Below are 22,864 nucleotides of genomic sequence, written 5' to 3' on the forward strand. Positions count from 1 at the left end.
AGAGGAGTTTACATTCTACAAATGCGCATGCAAGATTTTTAAGGCTGCTTTGATATTTTTTTAATTAAATCTCTCTAATTTAACTTTAAATGGATTTAATGTTTCTCCACAAGATTTACGGCCTTTGACACTCCTTTGAGGCCACCATTTAGTGAGCTAAGATTCACAGAAAATGTGATTGCACTGGTAAATACATAAAGAAAACGTGAACCTAGAATTACTGCCTCGTTGTTGTATTCCTCCGCCAACCAGTCAAGTTGCAGTTTACGTCCATGTCTGTCCAAAATGTCATCACTTCATCATTTTATCCTGTTAGACATTTGTGTGACATTGCCATTTTTTGGTCTTCGAAGCTTTGGTGAGAAATATTTGAAGGTATTCGAAGCTTCGGGACAGTATCGCTGCCACACTACTGTAAATACACTCACCTCTAAACATAACAAACAGTGATATCCGTCTGAGAATAACTAATAAGAAGAATTAATGTTGAATATGAATAATGACTAATGTGGGATTATTCTACTTTGGGATTTATACATTATTAGTACATACTTGTTTATAAAAAAAACAAAAAAACAACAACATTCAAATACTGATTTGAAGGTTGATAACCATGGCAACTGTTGAAGCTTCAAAGCATTCGGGTCAGCCCTAGGACGGACGTGAGGTCACAGTGACCTTTGACCACTGCAATCTAAGCAGTTCAACCTCGAGTCTAAGTGGACGTTTGGACCAAATTTGAAGAAATTCCCTCAAAGTGTTCCTGAGATATCGCATTCAAGAGAATGGGACGGACGTGAGGTCACAGTGACCTTTGACCATCAAAATTTAATCAGTTCACCCTTGAGTCCAGGTGGACATTTGTCTCAAATTTGAAGAAATTCCCTCCAGGCGTTCCTGAGATATATTGCAAGAGAATAGTCGGATGTACGGACGGACGACAACCTCAAAAACATAATGCCTCCGGCCACGGCTGTCACTGGTGCAGAGGCATAAAAAGGTGCTTATGTGGTTACATTGGATAAATTGACCTTAACATGACCTAAGCATTTCTAAATAACGCCTACAACCCTGTCAACAGGAGCAGAGATCCAACAGAATCATTTACTGAAGAGGGTATCTTACATTGTCCATTATTTAGCAGTTGAAAGACTTAGACTTGAAAGACTTGAAAGGCTAGGAACATTCATTCATTCATTATCCGTAACCGCTTATCCTATTCAGGGTCGCCGGGGGGGCTGGAGCCGAATCCCAGCTGACATTGGGCGAAGGCGGGGGTACACCCTGGAAGGCTAGGAACACAGGATACATCGATATGGCCCACAGCCAAAGTAAACAGCGAGCCAAGCCGATCAAACACAGGACACTCATTTTTTAGCACTGGACTGGAATCTTCCTGTAAATGGCTACATCGCAGTCTTGCCCTTCACATAACCACACCAGCACAACACAAACCACACTCACACACAAACTCTCTGGCTCTTATCCGGCCTCTCACATACAGTATACACACACACACACATATGCCTCCAATCCTCCAAGCCCGTGCCCTGTGAACCATGACAGCTGTAGCCAGCTTGATTGACAGAGTTTGAAAGTCAGGTTCAAGTGCAGGTTCACACGACCCCCAGCGTTACTCCGCTACCACCGTAAGGCTCTCTCCGGCTCTGCCAACGCCTGCTCACTTATCTTCCACCAGATGTCTGTCACATGCTGCGATGTTTTCTGCCAGTCATCTCGCCGTCTCCAGCGTTTAATTAGTGCTCATTAAGGCTTAGGCTTTCTTTGTAAATAATATATGGAGGGAAAGTACATCAACATAAGCTGTCTCTGGTGGGCCGGCAGCCATGAATAGTAAAATCATCAACATGTCCTTTTTGCTACACTTACTGTATGATCAAGCTTGACTAGTAGTGGAACAGACAAGGTTGTTGTGGCTTCACGAGTTCAAATGGTGTATACATGTGTGCATACGTTTAAGATGAACATCAAAGCATATTTCTTTTTTCTCATTACATAAAAGTATTAACACTACAGATTTGTACTTTCACCCTTCACACTGGAGTAGGTGAATACATGCAGTAAGCACCACTTGCATGCTTCTGTGCTCTCACACACGCACACAAACACAGAGCATGCAGCCAGCCTCTGATTTCCATATTAATATGTCTTCCCATTGCCGATTTCTTCACGGCTTCCTCCTTGTCTCAGTGGCTTACATCACATGAATGAGGCGGCCCTCCTAGGGCTGAGGTGGGTAGACATTACCATACTGTATGCCTACATCAATGCACAACCTCAATAATAGGCCCTGTCATTGAAACAAATCACAGGCTTTCAGTGGCGGTGGCCCAAGCCACGTAAATTCAAATTTCATTTCGCCTCGGCAGAAAATTGAAGCAGGGGGAATTAACTTGTGATCCATTCCTAATATTTCTCCAACAATTTGGGGAGCCCTGGCGTGGCTACTTTATATTTCGACGGGGGACGCAAACAATTTGCTTGAGATGTATTACATTACACCCCGAAGAATGACAAAATTGGCCACAGCACACAGCGACGAAAACAAGCCTAATCGGACTCTTCAATTTCACGGTGACACAGCCTGGTGTAATGAGGTGACTCTGTGTCTCCCCTCCTCTCCTTGTGAGAGAGTTCAATGCCATCCAAAAATGTAAGCGCAGTCAATGTAAAGTAACGCTGTCGAACTCATTACGTTGGCTGGATTTGTCTTGTTCCTGCTCAAAGTATTGTTGTTGACTTTTCTTTCCCTATTCTTGCGACTATGTGTTTGAGTTTTCTAAAGGAAGCCTGGATGTGAACAATTCAGCTTTTGCCTCGTGCTAGTTATGAAACTGGATAGATACTGTTTTCAATTCACTGTTATGAACCTTCAAATTCAAATCAAGTTACAGCAAATGTGCCTTTTTTAGCTTTAGGGCTATTTTTATAAACATTTCACTGTGTTAACTCCATATTTATTTTTAGATCACATTATGCGCCGCTGTATTATTCATTTGAATATACATGAATCATTTTATTCCAAAAGAGTAAACACAGTTTAACAAACCAGATAACAGTTAACATATTTTCCCACATGAAAGTATCCAGTTTATTTGTTTAGCACCTTTCAACAACAGGACCGCGGGATTTTAGGAAATACTGAGGTCATGAGTCCAAACCCCTCCAGCATTAATATTTAATTCATTCAGTTGACTGTTATATTGTAGTTTCTGTAAATGTAATGTAAAAAACATTAAAGGTCTGAATGCTGTTTCCAACACCTTATCCAAACTTAAAGGTGCAGTATGTCGGATCTGGCAGCATCTACCGGTGAGGTTGCAGATTGCAACCAACTGAAACTTCACCCGTGTGCTCTGTAAAGAGGAGCCGCTCCCTATGTAGATAGAAATGGCTCATTCTAGGGTAACGAAAACACAACGATTCTTAATTTTAGGTGATGATATGCTAAAGAAAACGGATTTATTATAAAGTGATCAACCGCTTATAAGGATCAAAAAGCTTGGGACAGAATCATTCCTATACATACGCTGTTTAAATCATTTGCTTACAGTAATCAAGTAGTTCGCTTATGGTGTTCATTTTGGGTCTTTTCATACATGACAACATATGGAGAAACATTTAAAAACTACGTAAGACTAACGTTAATATAATTTTATTTTTTTTTTAATTTTATGACGGGAAAAGAAAGTCATCTCTGAATGAAAAAACGAACCTTTGTGGTCCTAAAAGTAGTCAAATTTCAATATATTGAGACAAAAAAACAGTGGGAACAGCCTTTAAATAAACAAAATGTGTTTTTTTCAAATTGTGTACTGGCAAAAAAAATACAAAGTGTTCTACAGAAGACGATAAGCAAGGTATTGAGACAAGACTTAAAAAGAGCAAAATCAAATAGAGGATAAAAAGAAGCATAAATTGAATAAACAGATTTAACAGGAAAATAATTACGGTGCAGTGCGAGATAGAGTATGAGTGAATAGTCCCAAATTTAATTTAATAAAAGGTGGCGGCAAACAGAAAGGGTTTAAGCCTCCGTTCTCAGAAGATCTGAGAGGTCTGGATGTTCATAACACAGCAGCTGACCACTGATAATCATTCGTCTTTGGCTCCAAAAACAATTAGTTCTGTTTTATCTTTGTTTAGCTGGAGGCAATTTTACCATTTCCTCCATGTTCGCATGATTCACAGCATTCCTTCCTCTCATGTAAAAGACATCAAACAGCCTCTCTTTCCCTGTAAGGTGTTGCCAGCTTGTTCCGGTTTGTCCAGGTAACACATTGACATTCATCTAAAACTTTCAGCAAGGCCAAAGTTTCAGCCTTGATCTCTCCATATCTGTCAGAGCTATAGCTGGTCGGGATATGGAGGCTCTCAAAGTGTCTTGTCGAGGAAAGTTTCAGGAAACCTCAGTATGTATTTATACAGCATGGAGGCGCATTAAGGTTCTGACCATGGGCGACTTGTGCGAGGGAACAGGTGAGATATAGAGCTGAGGGAGGCTGGTTTGCTCAGTCAGTCTTAGCAGTCAGAGTGGCAGTCATGGGTTAAATCTCTAATGACAAAAAAGACAGAAAAGAGGCTTTCCAGTCTAAAATAGCTAGTTTATAAAATTCTCAGTAATGTCTGCATACACATTTGCAGGTTTAAAGCGGGAGTAGGCAGATTGGAGCAAATATGATTTAGGAAAAAGTTATATTTATAAAACGGTCACTATATCCTGATAGCAGTGCATGAGACAGGTAATCTGAAAAAAATGATGTGCCTCTGTGTCCTCCGGTGCTCCTAATGGCATCTGTAAGATTTTACAGACCGGAGGAAAACAACCAATCACAGCCGAGCTGGAGCCTGCTGTCTCTGAGCAGCTGTCAATCACTCGCGAACTACGATCAAACGGTCAAACTAGGCAGCGCTGATCAAATACGAATCAATATGTTATATCAAAATGTTTTCAGAAACATCTTGTAGTGTACGGTTTAGCGGTAAAATGAGAGTTTGCGACCCGGTCGCCACGTTAACATCAGTTGAGAAAATACCAAGCACCGCCCACCAGCCGGAGCAAACATTCACAGGTTATTATGGAATTATTGCCCAAAGATGCCAAAAATAATCTTCCGCTTTAAGGCAATGGTCTTAGGAGAAGAAAACCTTTTGTAGGAGCTGCTGCCACTATTTTTCCAAAAGTAGATAATATGCAATTCTTATTATCTTCATTTTCTGTATCTTCATAGCAGTGGGGAATAATTCACAGAGAGACATTTTAGCTACCGACCTTTCATCAGTGTATGACCTGGCGCTGTGAGCCTCAGGATTTATACCCTACCACGGGTGCTAACAATCAATTAGGTCAACCACATCATTGCCCCCACAAAGAGAGAGAACCTCAGTTGAACCATAGGGAACAACATGAAACACCAGGCACATATAGTACTGTCTGTTAGTCAGCATCAGCAATTGTTCACATAGAATATAGATTTATAGCAGCAAGGAAGCCTTGAATTGAAGTGTGAAATATAGAGAGTGCAGACCTTATCTCATGGTGTGGCGATGCGCAGGTCAAAAGACGTCAGGACTAATATTGATTAAAGCAAACTGTTGGGGGGGGGGCATCAATGTAACATTTTAAAGACTACATTTCAATGTGTAGTTAGAACTTGCTACACTGAAACGCTGTTAGAGTGATGGTTATATACAACCAAGTTGTCAAAACAACTTTTCATCTTAAGTTAGCCCAGTTACAACTGAGACATCTATCAATGGAGCTTTTTCACAGCAGACATTTTAACTTGTCATAGTAGGAAAACCACGGCTGAAATTGAAAACATTAGTGATGGCTCAGTTCCATTAAGTGTGCCAGTGAGCTATTCCAGAGTGCCAGCATGCACAATACCAGGGCCTCCTCTAAGTGGGATGCTATTAATGTTATTGAATACATTTCTGCTTTTCCAGCTATGACATGTCGAAACGTCTGCCGTGAAAAAAGGACTATGCTTATAGAACTTTTCATTGCCATTCTGTTGCTAGGGCAACAGCTTTGGTCCAAGTTGACTTCCTGTCAGCTACTGCATTAACAAACCTTGCAACAGGAAATACAAACGTTTATGTTGTCAAGCATGAAAAGGTTTATATTCTTTTTCTTTAAAAGGTCTTATTGATGACATTTTTATTTAGATGAATAATATTTCAGTATCGCTTCTCCATTCATGAAATTATGACTGTGAACTAATCATTTAAAAAAAAATTGACGGGTCTAAAATGAATGTTTTGTTTATCTCTGTGGAAGATAACGTTTGGTTCAAGGTTTGTGAGCCAATAGTATAACAAAGTTGGTGTCACATGGTAGCTCTGAGAATAACAATTTGACATATTTAAACAAAATCAACAACAACTACCAACAACCATAGTCCTTGCAACCTTAACACCTACATCACACAATTAGCCAAATAGATAATGTTCTGTTCAAAACCACGTTTTGTTCATCCAACTCTACGTTTCAAGAAAACTTTCTGTGCATACACTTTTAAAACACGGCAAACCTGACTCAATATCAAATCATTCTTTCAAAACACTAGCACGTTTTCTATCCAAGAGGAACATAAAGTCAATCCGCACAACGTCTTTCAAAATACTTGAAAACAGTTGATAGCATTACAAAAACTGCATTACTTTTCATGTTTTCAGTACACCTGCATACATAATAGACAAAATGAAATCCATTGTTGTTGTTTTTTTAATTCAGCTTCCTTTTACTAGGCCTTTACACCGTGGGGACGAATAAACAACACAAAAATGCAGAATACTTGCTTGCAAATATTATATGTTTATTGTGAAAGGTATGAATGGAAGTTGTGGATCTGCTATGCGTTGGCTTTGTCAAGGTTGAAAGGAGTAATAGAATTCGGCGTCTTGGTTTCGGACTACGGATCCTTTGTGTTGTTGTTTCATAGATATAGGAGCAACTCAAACCGTTCCGCGCAAAGTGATTGGTTGATGCTTTTATTCGCAGTGAGAAAGCTCAGAAAAATAGACCTTGTTCTGAAAACATTTTTGCCGTGTAATATTTGCATTCTGTGTGAAAGTACTTGCAACAAAACACAATAGTTTTAAAAAATAGGCCTCAAACCACCACTAGTTTTGAATGTGTGCATTTCTGGAAACATACTAATTAAAAGTGAATGAGTCATTTTTACTTTATAGAATGTACAGTAGAAAACAATTGTAAGAAGCTATATTAGCAACATGAAATTGCTGCCAGTGCTCAAAAAAAAATCCAACACACATGGCCTTTGGTTCCAAATGTTTAAATATAAAGCACACAGTACAGTAAACAAGGCACAGATGGGGGGAAAAACACAAAACATAGCCACATGTTCTCATCCACATCACATCCTATATCATCTGTCGCTGTGCCCCTTGGATAGAAGCACCTGTTTAAATTGTTTGATTTTTGAAAATGTGACTACAGATTTTTAGCTATTTTTTCTTGGAAGTCACTGTCAGGTTAAACTTGAAAATTAGCGAAAAAATGAAAGTTTCCCTACCTGTCAGTGGGGGGCTCTTCTACTTCGAGGTTCTCATTTAACGAGTTCTGTGCTCCTCTCTTGTCTTGAATCAGAGATGCTACAGTAGAAGCTGTCACGAGGAAGAAAAGCCGTGTTAGACATAGTGAGCCTGTCAACACAGTGCCAAGCAGCCAGGAGAAGCCAAGGTTAGGCAGCAGACGCAGGGCACTGCTGCTGTCTACTCCAGAATATCAACGTAAACTAGCCCCTCGTCCTCACCTTCACTTCACTGTAGACATTTGTTCTTTGTTACATTCGGCATGCTCATTCACGGGCCACAATTCAGTCCAGAATCCGTATCACATTATTCACCAGGTGCAGCATAAATCAGACACAGAACATTATAGTGTCTTCTTTTTTCAATGTGAGGATTAAAGAAGGTAATCTATAACTCAGGTCATGACAACACTCCTAATTAGATGAAGCCTCAAGTCTACCACGTTGAATGTAGATTACAAAAAAAGTCACATATATTTTCTAGAATGGGATTTAACCCCACAGATAGTTTGGATTATATTTGCCCAGGTTTCTCTCTCTGATATTTTTTTCCTCCACGCCAGTTCAAAGAAGGTGAAGGGAATTTAATTTGTGGTGTCCACAGCAATGATAAATTTGATTTATAAAATTCAACAGCAATACAGTATGTCTTTCCAGAGGCAATGTCCTAGTCACTCTGGACAATTTACAGACCTCCCTGTGAACCGTTTTCATTGAAACTACTTGATATCAAAGAAATAACAGTTGAAAGATGTTGCTGAACAAATAAAATCTTAGATAGAGGAAGGAAAACATGTTTTTTTGTGATTTTGATGAACTGATCCTTTATGTAGTGTCTAGTAATGACTCCCACTACACCTTTCTTGCATACACATTCACCTGAACAATAACAGACATCCATAACAGTGTAATTTCATTCTTCAAAGAGCATTTTGATCCCCAGCTGAAGAAATGCAATTGATAAAGAAGGGACAAAGACGCTTGATGATCTCCTAAGGGAGGGTCACTTGTTTGGATAATGGATAATAATAATTGTTATTGGGCTATGCAATGGATAAAAGGTCATTAAAACTTTATAAAATGTGTTTTTGTAATGGTGCCGGTTGACAAAGGCTGGACATACAGGGGATATCTTCCCTCTTGTGGCCCAAACCGTTGACAGAAAAGCTCTCTGATTTCAATATGACAATGCCAGCGGCAAAAGCATCACATCCCAGAGCTCCCCCGGGTGCACATCCTGTGCTCCATCAGCGTGCTACGTGCACCGGTTGGGCTCGATGATCCAGATTTTGCTGGTTTTTAATTAAGTGGAAGGTCAAATCTCATCGCTCTTGACTTCAGGGAGCTGCTGCTGTCTGCATGGCAGAAGAGCTACACCCAGTCATTAATTTTATGGAGCAGGGACTTTAATTGATTAAAAAGTTAAGGACTATGGGGAATGCGGGGTAAGAGGCACGAGCATCTCGTTGCTGTGAATGTGAGCTGGTATTTAGTCACATCCATTATGGCTGCCAATGTTGTGAGACAACATTGGCATTAATCTGAGGAAAGATGGGGATTTTCTTTTACGGATAAACTTAAGAAGTTGTTTGCAACTTTAATGTGGCTGTAGCTGTGGAAATCCATGGAACTGCAATTACTTTTTTTCTGGTTTGAATTTAAAGGTTTGCATGGTCATCTAAGGTCTATATGAATTCCTGCATGGTCATGTAAGATTTTAGTAAGTTTTGTGTACTTTGAGGCATTGAAAAAAGTCAAAATACTTCTGTAGAATTTCTAAAATTGCAATGAGGCTTTCAGACACTGATTCCAGTGTTACTGATGATTTTGCTTTTTTGGGCACTTCTGTTTCCAACTGAGCTCTTCTCATCACAGATATTTCATAAGTATATTGCCCCTTCAAAAATAAGGATTTTTTTTAACTTACATTCCCACTTAAAGGGGACATATCATGAAAAACTCACATTTTCAGTGCTTGTGCACATACATTTGGGTATCTGGAGTACCTACCAACCCACAAACTTTGAAATAAGACAACCCAGTCAGTTTTTTGTAGGCTGCCTAGATCAGAAAAACGTAATTCACCAAGCCATTCAGATTTGGCTCCCCTTCCTATGTCACTTGCAGGCTAATTAGAATATATCGCCCGCAGCTTGAGAAGTACCTTTGTAAAGGTGCACCATATTTTCCTCGCCAGCCAATCAGAGCAGACTGGGCTTTTTTAGGAGGGGGTCTTAAAGACAGGCACTAAAACAGAGCATCTCAGACAGAGGGTGAATATAGGTATATTCAAAGAGAAAGTATGAGAAAAATAATGTGTTTTTTTAACATGAAAGCATCTAAACATGTTCTAGTAGAAACCCAAAATACAACTATGTATCTGGAAATGAGCATGATATGTCCCCTTTAACTTATTTTGCCATTTGGGGCAACACCTTTTAAACCCCTCTATCTAGGGTAGCATTTATAAGTGGTACCAGACAGTAGATAAATGTTTATAATAACACACTGTTACATAGTTATAAACACATATACAGACTTTTTCCTATATGCATTTTTACATTACACATCCATAACTTGTGTATAAACAAGTTAATGAATGATAGATAACTAAGTATAACACATTTGAATATGTTGTTTTCAGTAGTTTTAAATACTGTACTGTACTTTTACATACACAAACAGGTAATACATGTTTTATAAACACACTGTAAAAGCGTTATAAGTCAATAGTGTATATGAATACCTTGTTGTTACTGTATGCTAACATACAAAGGATTTTTGCATGCATGCATTTGTGCATAATCATTTAGTAAATGTTTATTATCAAATCAACTAAGCTTTCATTCAAACACATTTTAATCAATTTAAACCCTAATGAAGCACCTTTAAGTAAGTATTTTTTACAATACAGTAGTGTGTTATTAATATTCAGTATGGGTGTAGTGTGTGTATGATGCTTATTAAATGCTAAATAATGGGGTTAAAATAAGGTGTTACCCATGGGTGGATATTACCAGACATTCACATTACCTTAGACCATATTCACTGACGTTTTACTGCTGCTTATCAGCAATACACAACAGGCTACAGTTTCCCTGTTTCCCGCAGTTATCTATCATTAATGTGAGATGTCACAGTAAGGCCAGGAAGTCAATTAGAATGGATGTATTTCTGACTGCTGCTGTCATTTCTCTGTCTCATGTTCGCTGGCGATTGTAGGCAACAGATACCCGGCTCCTCGGTCTCAAACGGGAGAAATCTTCCCTCGGAAGCACTTTGTAAACACAAACATAGGAATGATGTGAAATCATGAGCCGCCCAAACCCCTGGGGACGGGTAGTGTGTCAGATCCACCCGATGGTCTCCCCGCCCTCCAACTGTTTCTGTATCACCCCCCAATCTCCCAAGACGCTGAGGTCACTAGTTGTAACCTTTTACCCTCTTAGGAGTAAAATCAAATACGGAGAATTATATTTGGAATACACATGGAATATGAAACTAATATCTCATGTGACCACAAACAAGGCCGGTTCTGCCGCTGATAGAGCTCTTCACTGGGAGTAAACACAACTCTCACTACAATTAAAATGTACCTTAAAGGGAGATTTGTCAAATATTTAATACTCTTATCAACATGGGAGTGGGCAAATATGCTGCTTTATGCAAATGTATGTATATATTTATTATTGGAAATCCATTAACAACACAAAACAATGACATATATTATCCAGAAACCCTCACAGGTACTGCATTTAGCATAAAAATATGCTCAAATCATAACATGGCAAACTGCAGCCCAACAGGCAACAACAGCTGTCAGTGTGTCAGTGTGCTGACTTGACTATGACTTGCCCCAAACTGCATGTGATTATCATAAAGTGGGCATGTCTGTAAAGGGGAGACTCGTGGGTACCCATAGAACCCATTTTCATTCACATATCTTGAGGTCAGAGGTCAAGAGACCCCTTTGAAAATGGCCATGCCAGTTTTTCCTCGCCAAAATGTAGCGCAAGTTTGGAGCGTTATTTTACCTTCTTCCCGACAAGCTATTATGACCTGGTTGGTACCAATGGATTCCTTAGGTTTTATTGTTTCATATGATGCCAGAATGTCTTCACTCTAGCTTTAAAACTGAGCCCGCTACAGCCTAAAAATCCCAAGTTGCGTTAATGCGTTAAAGCAATTAGTGGCGTTAAAATGAATTTGCGTTAACACGTTATTATCGCTTTAAATTTGACACCCCTGATAATATACTCTCTGCTCATTCAGGTTGTTAGAAACACACAAGAGAGACAGCAACCAACTTGTTTTCTTTTTCCACAAGCTTAGAAATACAAGCGAGCTCATGTGGTCAGAAGATGGGGTGGTTGAATGTTGAAAATCATCAGGCCTTCTTTCCTCTCCGGTCAGGAGCGTCTGTCAGTTCTGCCACAGTTCTGTCTAATAAACCAGCTCTGTCAGTCAGCAGGGTTTCCTGCCTGAAGGCTCCCTCGACAAAATAACAGTTACTTTGAAGAGAAAGAAAAAAGGAGAATTCTTGGGCTACGCAGCTTCTCTTTGTGCTATCATCTCTCTATCAGATCCCTGTTTTGTGCTCAATTAGCGAATCTCACAGAGTGCCTTTCATTTGGCTCTCCGAGTGGCAAAAGTGACTTATTTGCATCGCTGTTCTCTCCACAGAGACAAATGAGGCTTTGTTTTTTTGTTTTTTTAAAAGGAGAGCATAATGAAGCTTTGTGAAGGCACAATCCAAGTCAGATAACCCACCAGGATTTCAATTCACCCGTCAAAAAATCTGAAAAGCACAAATACACGCCACAGCAAGGGCAGACTTTGTGTACTCCCCCCCAGAGGGTATTGATTTAATGGCTGCTGAATTATGCTTATTCATGTGTCCGTCTTTTGTTGTTATCTTTCCGTCTCAGGTGCAAGTGTAACCTGCATGCCAACAGCTGTGTGTTTGACAAGGGGAAGCTGGGCTGTGAGTGTGAACACAACACCACAGGGCCAGACTGCAGCCGCTGTAAGAGGCACTACCACGGAAGAGCCTGGAGTGTGGGCTCCTACCTCCCTATACCCAAAGGAACGGCAAATATATGTAAGTATATCAGTATTTCTAATGTTTGCTAGATATAGAGTGAGTGGTCATGCAGCCAATTTACTAGTAAGACTGTTGGTGCTGATAGCAACACTACAGCAGACCCTGGTATCTGATGCAATAATGAAACATCCTACCTTTTAAGCAGTTCTCTTTGCTCTTGAGAGATTGTTGCACCTCCTTATCATATTATTTCTTTGCTTCTGGACTGCACCTCTCCACATCGTTTTGATTTGTTCTTAGCAGATACTGCTTAATATGTACAGTTTGTTTTCTTTTGGGTGGTGGACTTAGCAATCTTCCAACAGTACAAAAAGTCAATTTGCATTCTAATGTATATCAGACAGTAAAGTGACAAGTTTGGCTGCTTGTTCAAACTCTTAGAGTGACATCAAACTCACTCTTTTATCATGTGAATAATGGTTGCACTAACTCAGAAGCAAAGATGGAAGTAAGTAAGTTAAGCTTTATTCATATAGCATATATTTTAAAAAAAAACACACCGTTACAAAGCGCTTTACACACACACACACACACGAAAAATATAAATGAATTAGGTAAAGATTGATTACAATAACAATGAGAGACAGACCAAACTAGAACGACCAAAACATATGACATGAATGAGATCTATAAAAAGGTTTTTAGAAGCCGCTTAAAACAGTCCAAAGATTCAGCAAATCTGGTGAAGATGATTCCAGAGGGTTGGGGCTAAAACAGCAAAGGCGTGATCACCTTTTGTTTTGCAGTTGAAGTGGGGGATGGATAAAAGACTGAGATTTGAGGATCAAAAACGAAGGTCAAAAAGTAGTGGGACATGAGTCTACTCTCAAAATCTCTTCAAGGTGCTAAATGCGAGATTGGGAGCATATCTATTGCCTCTGCCCGGCTCTCAGCATGGCGACGACGGTGCTAACGGAGCAAACAGTGTTAACCTGGGGGGTGGGACCGGGGGGTGGGTGCTACGTTTCTGCAACAACGCCGTCAGTCCAGAGCTAGCCAGTGGGGCATGCTCACATGCAGTAAAGGGACATGCAGCCGGCCTACAGCACACACAGAGTCAGAGTGACTTCTTTCTCTGCTCAGGTAGACATTACTTCTCTATTTCTTTACATAGCATATAGTTGGTTGCTGCTACTGTACATTAATACTCTGGATCTCATATAGGGAACCTTTAAAGTCTGCTAAGATAGAAAGTGCAGTGAATTTTAGCCTTGCATTATTTGCATGGATTTGACCACAGAATTTGCATTGTGCCCAAAACAGCCAATTTACAAACTGTACAGATGTTATCTGTAAGATAGCTAGCAACAGACACACAGATCGTGTCTGTGTTCAGCTCAGCCTCTGACTGAACTCACCAGAAACTCCAGTTCTGTCTGTCATTTTGTTGTACAGATTGAAACACCTGTCTCTATTCAAAGACTGTCTTTGGTGTTGGATGTGAGTGGCCTCCTTGATCTTTGTCCGACCGCTCACTGACTCCTCGCTGATCATTTTGACCCCTTTCATCCCTTCACATCCAAAGCCCATCCTTGAACAGGCACAGGGTTTTCAGTTTGACAGTAAGATACAGACGGAAGCTTCACAAAAGGCTTATAAGCCGACCTTGAGCTATGATTATTTTGTCAAACAGGTAGTTTTAGTTATTTAAACGTACCCTATATTTGAACCGGAGGTGTGGCTGATCAGACAACCCTGATAAAAGTCATTTTTTTAGAACAGTCATATGGGTCATCTTGGAAGGCAGTGAAGACAAATGACCTTTATTGTTATTTAGATATGAGCACTTGTTGAGTATGTTGGGTTTGTTTTGTGGGGACTTAATAATTCATAAGTCATGGCGTGTTTTATTCATTCAGTATTAGGTGAACACAACTTCCTTCCAATGTTTTAACAATGAATTTAGTATTCCTACCTCAACTCCATGACAAGTGTGAACTAATGCTAGATATTTCTCTGCCTGTTCACATGAGGCAGAAGGTGCTCTTTTGCATTATCCCCATTATAATCTTGGACGGGAGTTGAGTCACATTTATCAAATCCCAAGCCTGAGGCGGGGGGCTCATTGCCTCAATAAATCTAATACAGCCACTCAGGGATGTGGTGGTGGACGGCCAGGCGAGGCCAGATGGTGGAAGATCTAGCCCTCTGGTCCTCCGTTCACACTGATTCAGCCTTGCAGTCAGAAACTCTCAAGGCAGCCGTCTGCCGGGATTGACAGCAGGTTTATCAGATGCTCAGTTTGATTGTCTGACTTGGATTCTCAGACATGGTGCTCTGATTAGATTTGTACAGAGATGTGATATTGCTATTGATCCGCTGATTTAGCGTGAGCACATTTGTGCAGTCAGTAACAGTCTTGCTCTTTCTTTGGGCTATTTGTTAATGATGAATTGGAGGATTACAAGTCATTTGTATGAGTTATGTGTGTTATGAGTGTTATGAGTATGTATGTATGTGCACAAATGTATGTGGATGTGGGTGCATTGCACATACAACACATCTGATTGTGAGTGGGAGTTTGTTTTTGGGAACGTCTGTGAACTCTACGGAGATATTGCTGGATTTACCCCCGCACCTCTCCTGCCTTATGAGTCTCCCTGCAATGTGGTGCTCGCTGTCAGATTGACAGGCCGTTATTAAAAAATCCAACACTTGGCCGCATCTGCACCGAACTGATGAAACCGAGGTCTAGCCATATCAAAAGCAATATTAGCGCTTGTTTGGCACTAGCATAAAACGCAATAATGTCACACATGGAAGTGACGTAACAATATTGGTCCCCCAGGTGTTGAATGAACACACTTTTGTGTCGTGAATTATTCTTATTTCTCTCATAAGTAAAGCCCAGGCCCCGTAACATGCCTTTATCCATTATGTGAAGCTCATATTTCCGATGAGGATATTAAACATACATGCCTTTCGTATCAAGACAAATATGCTGAACGTGCAAAATGTAATTATGGTTTAATAGCTTTCATCTGTCATCACGTCTTCCTCTTTAATCATGGAAGTCATTTATCTCACAGGTGGGAACAGAGCGAGGTCTATTACACATTCAAATCCCCGCACATGCAGATATATGGACATACGTGACCCTTCATCTAATAAATTAGAGACCCAAAAATGGAGCCCTGCGTTGCTATGGGCTATAGCTGTCAGCAGCAGAGAGTGACTGAGAGTGATTCAAATCCAAGGAAACCCTAAAAGGAGGAGAAAAATTGGTAAAGTTGCCCACGGAGCAGAAGAGGAATCACTTTGAGAATTATGTTGACAGTCCACTTTGCAGGGAGCGTCAACTCATCTTGTGTTCCAATGCAGGTTCACAGGTTAAGAGGGGTTGGGGCTGAGAGTTTGATCAGACTGTAGAATGTGCTTTGGCTTCAAAGGCCAATACTGTTTGCCCTCCATTTCTCACACAGAACAACTATTGGTTACGAATTGCAGCTTGCACGCTTTCTTGCAAATAGGGGCGTAAAATCTGTGCTTTTCCTGCTGCTGCAGTGTTGTGCACTTGCCAACAGTTGTTGTGACAGCCCCAAACTGGTAATGAAGTGATGAATGGTGTGAACACAATATGAAAACCCCCACTGAAACATAATCACAAAACGACATAAGTGATAAAGCATGAGAAAATGATCAGAAATTGCACTAATTGTGGGGTAGGGTTTCCCCGCTGATTACATTAACGTAACACAAAGATGGTGAATCCACAGCCACATACTGATAAAACATAAGTTTCAGACAAAGGCTGCAAAAGGGTTGCCAAAGTCAGCTCACAGACGAGGCCAATTTTAGTGCTCGGAAACCTGATTCTTTTTTTAAGCCTTTTGTCTTCAATTTACAATCAATAGTAGGTGAATGTTTGAAATAGAGGTGTGTTACGATTCGAATGCACAACGATTCTTGATGCATCCCATATGTATCGCATCCTATCTATAGTACTGCACATGGCTAGCAGTCAGATAAATCTGAAGTGCTTTCAAAAGATCAGACTGCAACATTCTACAATATAAAGCCGTATCTTTTCAATATCAGTATCTGTGTGACCCGCCTTAGTAGGCCCATCCACACCTGGTTCTTGGCTTCATTATTTTTTTAATTGCTGTATCATTACAAAAACAAAACATCAAATCCTTCTGCAGTGCATTCAAAGTGTGCTGTAATCTACAAAAATAAGGTTTTCACATAGCAGCTCTAAAACAGGGCACATCCTGCATGCCTATGGCATTTTACACTCCGTGATGTAACCTAGCGGCTAGTGGACTTTAGAAAGTTTAATAGTTACTTTTCCCTTACTCATAGCTCTTCTACTCTTACTTGGTTTAAGTCACTGCATCTCCCGACAGAACAACACCACAGACGAATTTCAGTCTGTATGCACTTTTTTTTCAGACCAACATTGGTGAATCAGAGCAGCCGATATTGGTAGCTACAGCAACATGCTAGCGGGCTACCGAGTGCTGTCTCTCTGCTAAGCGCACATGGAGTAGGTCGTGGCTAGAAGGTGACACGCAAATTGAGAAATTCTCGCAAGATGGTTATGATTAGGCACTGACCTCGAATGGTTAATGTTGGTTGTCGGGCAGAGAACTTTTTCCTACTTTTTTGCAAGTGTTCGTAATTATTTGCGGGTTACCTTCTAGACATGACCCACGGAGTGTGAGTAAGCTCTGCCCTCGCTGAAACACAGAGATCAGAGGAGAGAGAAAGAAATGAGAGCAAAACACAGCAAGACAGAAATGAAACCAAACTCCAGATTATGTTCCGTCACTGCATCGATGCAGAATCATTCACGTTCGCATTGCGATGCATCTTAGAATCGAGACATTTCCACGCCTCCAGTTTGAAAGCTTTTTTGTTATTCTTCCCTTTCTCTGATTGGATTTTTCTCCGTTTTCCACTGGAAATCACACTCACCTAACAACCGGAGAAGATTACAACAAACTATGAATTATTTGCACATGCTATTTGACTGATTTGATTCGGAGATTCATTGATTCAAAGATGATGACCAGTATCTACCTTTTAAGACAAGCCAAGTGAAGATAAGGAAAGCAAACTGTTGGCATTTGAAACATAAATGAAAACGCTGATGAAAAGACTTTTTTTTTTTTCCATATTTAGAGTTTTGATTCTGTTGACATTTTGTCACTGGCAGACCTGTTATTATCATCAGAAGTAGGCGGGTATTGGATTAAAGCAGTGGTCAGGTTCTCTGCAGAGCCATGTTAATCAGTGGACACAGTGGAGACCAATTTGATAAGTGTTGGTGGGCTTTGAATTATTCAAAGCAAACAATAATGTTTTCTCTTGTGGTTTCATGACTAAAGTTTCAAGACTAAAATGAACATGAATCCATGCTTTCACAAATCACTGTTTCTTTGCTCTTTCCGCAGGTATTCCAAGTAATCACGGACCAGTGCGTAAGTTGATCAACCTTTTTAAATTGGCATGCTGACTAATGGTTTCCTCCCTCAGTGATGACTAACTCTTGTTTGACTGATGATGTTGGTGTGAGAAGTTGTGCTGAGCATTACCATTATCATTCATCAGTATGTTTCCCACAGTGAAAAAAAGAATCCATCCTAACGAGGCATTAATGTAGAATTACATCTTAATATCCTACTTTTCTGAATGGAAGTGAACCCATGCATGGTGCGAGAAAACTATACTTTCTCCAATGCAGCTTTAAATAAACGAAACTGCATCTGAAACAAGTACTATTTTCTCATCCTATTGACAAGATTTCTATCTTGTTTTAAGAAAAACATTTTTTTTAAATGACTATATTTTATTCCAAATCATATACAGTATACTTCACATTCCTGCTAACAGTTTTGCAAATCATGCTCTCCTGTTTCATATTTTAGAAATGTTGTTTCCTGCCTTTCTGGGAAATGAATGGAAACAAATGGCTGATTTCCATATATTTCCAGGTAGCATTAAAATTAGGGCTGTCAATCGATTCAAATATTTAATCGTGATTAATCGCATGATTGTCCATAGTTAATCATGGGTACCCATAGAACCCATTTTCATTCACATATCTTGAGGTCAGAGGTCAAGGGACCCCTTTGAAAATGACCATGCCAGTTTTTCCTCGCCAAAATTCAGCGCAAGTTTGGAGCGTTATTTAACCTCTTTCCCCGACAATTTAGTATGACATGGTACCAATAGATTCTTTAGGTTTTCTAGTTTCATATGACAGCCGTATCATCACTCCAGCTTTAAAACTGAGCCCGCTACAATCTCCGAAAGACCTATTGCGTTAACTTTTGACAGCCCTAATTCAAATCAATGAACAGTTAACTTAATGGCCATGGAGCTTTGTAAACTTTCTGTTGAATAACACAACCCAGGCTGGTTTTAAGAGGCTTTTAGATTTTCATATTGTACAGAAATGAATGGAAAACGATGGATGCCTTCCAGGCATCCTTTGTGTTAAGGGAGGAAATACTATAAAACTCTGCAGCATGCTTTGCAAAATGGTCAGCAGTAATAGTGTGTATAATTTGTAGATAACCAAAAACTTGGAAAAACACCAGTATGATTTAAGACTTGCTAGCAGCTAGTTAATAAAATACTGTAGGAGTCCTGTTTGTTTGGGCCAGTGTATCAGCAGGCACTACTGAGAATCATTATCTCCCTTTCACACTAGAATATTTGCTCTAAGCGCACAGACAGATATTTGCCCAAAGCCAGAGAAAAAAAAGAACAATTTTTCTGAAGACATGGCTCCCACCATGCATCCGTACGCATGCCTGAAGGCGACGACTCATACTGGATAACAAAAGCAGCTACCATATGTACATGTCTCTGCCTCTGTCTTGTGGAAGATTCACTCATTTGAGCTGCATGCACACTATTCTACATCAGTCCATTTACTACTCCAAAACACGTGGCAGAAATTTTCCAATAATTCTGAGGCGAAGCAGCCCAGATAACTCACAGATTATCTATCAGAATCTATGCATGCTGTCCCTGTGCTTTAACTACATAACAGCATGAAATATATGACAACTCAGTGTAATATATAACCTTTCCCATCTTTACACAGATCGAGCAAATGCTTCATCTCTTGGTGTTGCAAATCGTAACCAAGGTAGGCTTATAGGCTTTGTAACTTCAGCATGACATTATAGAAAGAACTGATTGCTTATTGATTGGCAATTTGAAAAAAAAAAAAGAAAAAAAAAAGTGTAATGTAGAATATTCAAATAGAGGTATGCAGTAGGTTGTTCTCCCAAAGCCCAGATGCTTTCATCCTGCATGCACACAACACACGCTGGTCCTTACAAGGCAGACCTTTTGTTGTGAGAACACTGCAGGGAACGGACCACATGCCTCATGATCACCAAGTCCGTAGCCTCCTAACCCCTTTGATCATGCCCTCTTTTTAATTACCCAGAATGCTCTCTGGGGATGCACCCTTTCTGCCATGTTCACAAAGTGGGGAAAAAAAGGAAAGAGGAGAAGGAGAGGGAAGGAGAGAAGAGGCTTCAGGGGGGTTTATGTAGATTGATCTGCAGCTATCTCCAGCTAATCCTCGGGCCCAGATATCCTGTGTAGTGAGTGTTAAGTTGCATCTGCACCACTGCTCTCACAGCCAGGAGAGAGGGAAAAAAAATTAAAAGAGGACTTTCAGGATTTCCACGATTAAGAGAGGGTGTTTCCTTCTCTGCTCTGGACTCACAAGGCTGGGAATGAAATGCACCTATGAAAATAATCCAGTGCTGCAGTCAGAGGTGAAAAGAAACTAGTTACTGCACTGGAGTGGCTTACAAACAACTCTGCTTACAAACAACTCTGCTATCCTGCATCATTTCCATATAAAGTGTCAGAACACAGTATTTCAATCTAACCTATAACAATTTCAATGAAACGCTTTTATATGTACAGGTACATGTAGGTGTACTGCATTTTCTGCACTTCCTTTTGCAGTTCTGAATGCCCTATGACAGTAGGTGTTTTCATAGGAAAAATCCCATTAGTGCAAGGAGAGGTGACATTTCAGATTGCAACAGCAGTGTCTCTGAAATAAACACAAGGAAGTTATCTTTAAATGTCTTGTTTTGATTTTGTAAAAATGAAAAAAGTAATCATTACATACGTCACCTCTTGCGTTAACATGTAACAGTGTGGACTTCTATAATGGACATTCGTATCCAGTTTTTTTTCAATGACCCTAAAAAGTTCCAATATTTTACATGAATAGTTCGTTTTTGGGAATTTCGGGAAATATGTTAAATTTGCTTGTTAAATTTGACTGTATATATAGATGGATGACGCCTCTCCACTTCCTCCCACTGTACAAAAGTGAAGCCAAAATATCTTGGACACGGGAGCTGCCGTCTTGAGATTTTGACATCATTTGGAGCCAGAGTCTGCGCGGTAGTGATCGGGCGCTGGAGCCGCGGTATCGATGGTCCCGCCCACACGCCAGCTAAAGCCAATCACATGCAGAGCACAGCCGTAGCTTGCTAGCGTGAGCCACCCGCTTACATGGATATATGACCTCTACTGAAGCCAGCCACCACGGGGCGATCCAGATGTTTTAGCTTCAGACTTTTGGGGAGCTGTCATGTCGTCCATCTTTATATACAGTCTATTGATTCAAAATGTAAATTACTGGTGCTGGTAGCAGTATTTTTCAACAACATTTTTTTTTGCTTCCACTTTGTACTAAGTTAAACTAAGCTAACAGGCTGCTGGTGGTAGCTTACCATTTAGTATGGTATCAATCTTCTCATCTAACTAAGCAAGAAAGAGAATATTTCCGCTTTTTTTAACTATTCCTTTAATGTAACTTTCTAATCTTCCAATTCTGACAACATAGAAAGTGTCTGATTTTCCTTTCACTCAAGTCCTGTCTACTACAGTATGCAGCTGACACTTTATATTGAACTTCAGAGCCTCGAGTCATGACTAATGACGAAGCCTTCATGTTAATATGATAACAGGAGGCACGGCTGAATGTGGGTTTCAGTTTACCCTGACACCATGGCAAAAGATATTGATCCAATGTAATTGAAGCAACACTATTCTGTCTCAAAGCATATAATTAGAAGATCCTGTATCTGAAAACTGTCTCCAGCTATAGTTAATTGCACTGGTGAATCTATAGTTAGAAAGGCTTTTTAAAATCTTAAATTAATATCTTTAGTATAAATAACCACTATATATTCCCCTGTATGTAATTAAATGGACGTGCCGCTGTCTCTGTGGGGTCTTTCTTGTAAAAAAAAGGGAGATCTTTAATACTATAACAGGTTTCACATGACTAACAAAACTCAGTGATTCGTGTAATATTAGATCTGTTGATATGAATTGACGCATTTAAAAAAGGTTGGCTATTCAATAGAATTATTTCTGCCATATACGAAGTAGATCTTCCACAAAAAGTTGTATCTCAGAGATTTCAGTCGTAGAGTACTGAGGACATCAAGAGTTCACTGAGATGAGAGGATTAAAGAACTGTCTAGGTATGTCTAGGACAGTGATGCTCACCTTATGGCCCACGGGCCAGATAGGGCGCCACGTGACACGCAATTGATTCACAATGAGATTTTTTTTGTACTGTGAATGTAAATTAGGTGCCAGAGTGCATCAAAAATGATCAAATCATCAAAATAGACTAATAGACTAGGTTGTTTATCAAAAAAATGCCAGTGGAGGATCTCACCCCGACCGAGGCCAAAAATGTCTGTTGTGTTTATTAACTGGCACATGGCCTCATGTCACTTTGCAAAAGTCGCCCCCAGGCAAAGCAAGTTGAGTATCCATGGTTTAGGCTGTACTCATACACCGTTCATAGCTCGACCTATGAAAAGTAATGCACTGAAATGTGTATAAAGTATATCCCACGAAATGAATGTGTATATAATCCATGTAATCGTAGACCAGGAAGTATAAACAGCATCAAACGCCGCATAGGGGGGAGGTCAGGGCGGATGGGTGGGTCAGAAAACACCAGAAAAAAGGGAGCTCTTTAATACTATAACTCACGACCAGACAAAAATCACATTTAAAAAAAACACACCTTTCCATTGCATCATGCTTCCAGTCACACAAGCGGTAATATGAAATCTAATTCAGCTCTTTGTCCTTTCTGTCTATAACCGTTGCATTGCTGTTGCTGTGGTGATTTTACTCCATGTTGCGTCGTGCAACACCAAGG

The 22,864-nt window shown here is 40.0% G+C and overlaps 1 protein-coding gene and 1 long non-coding RNA gene across 4 annotated transcripts in view; one reads left to right on the forward strand and one right to left on the reverse strand.

The window, feature by feature from the left end:
- Positions 1–22,864, reverse strand: part of LOC119499294 — a 151,518-nt gene that overhangs the window by 101,703 nt on the left and 26,951 nt on the right. Inside the window, exon 2 of the long non-coding RNA XR_005209367.1 lies at positions 7,563–7,653. This is a non-coding gene — a long non-coding RNA (uncharacterized LOC119499294). The remainder of the gene's footprint in view (positions 1–7,562; positions 7,654–22,864) is intronic.
- LOC119499293 (netrin-G1-like) overlaps positions 1–22,864 on the forward strand; it is a 76,138-nt gene that overhangs the window by 47,026 nt on the left and 6,248 nt on the right. For 2 of the 3 annotated variants that reach the window (XM_037788573.1, XM_037788572.1), the window contains exons 4-6: positions 12,509–12,681; positions 18,084–18,110; positions 19,745–19,789. In XM_037788573.1, the coding sequence (XP_037644501.1) occupies positions 12,509–12,681; positions 18,084–18,110; positions 19,745–19,789 (245 nt within the window). The remainder of the gene's footprint in view (positions 1–12,508; positions 12,682–18,083; positions 18,111–19,744; positions 19,790–22,864) is intronic. The other variant, XM_037788574.1, reaches the window with a different exon arrangement.

Source organism: Sebastes umbrosus, chromosome 12, assembly GCF_015220745.1.
Source record: "Sebastes umbrosus isolate fSebUmb1 chromosome 12, fSebUmb1.pri, whole genome shotgun sequence".
Classification (NCBI taxonomy): Eukaryota; Metazoa; Chordata; class Actinopteri; order Perciformes; family Sebastidae; genus Sebastes; species Sebastes umbrosus.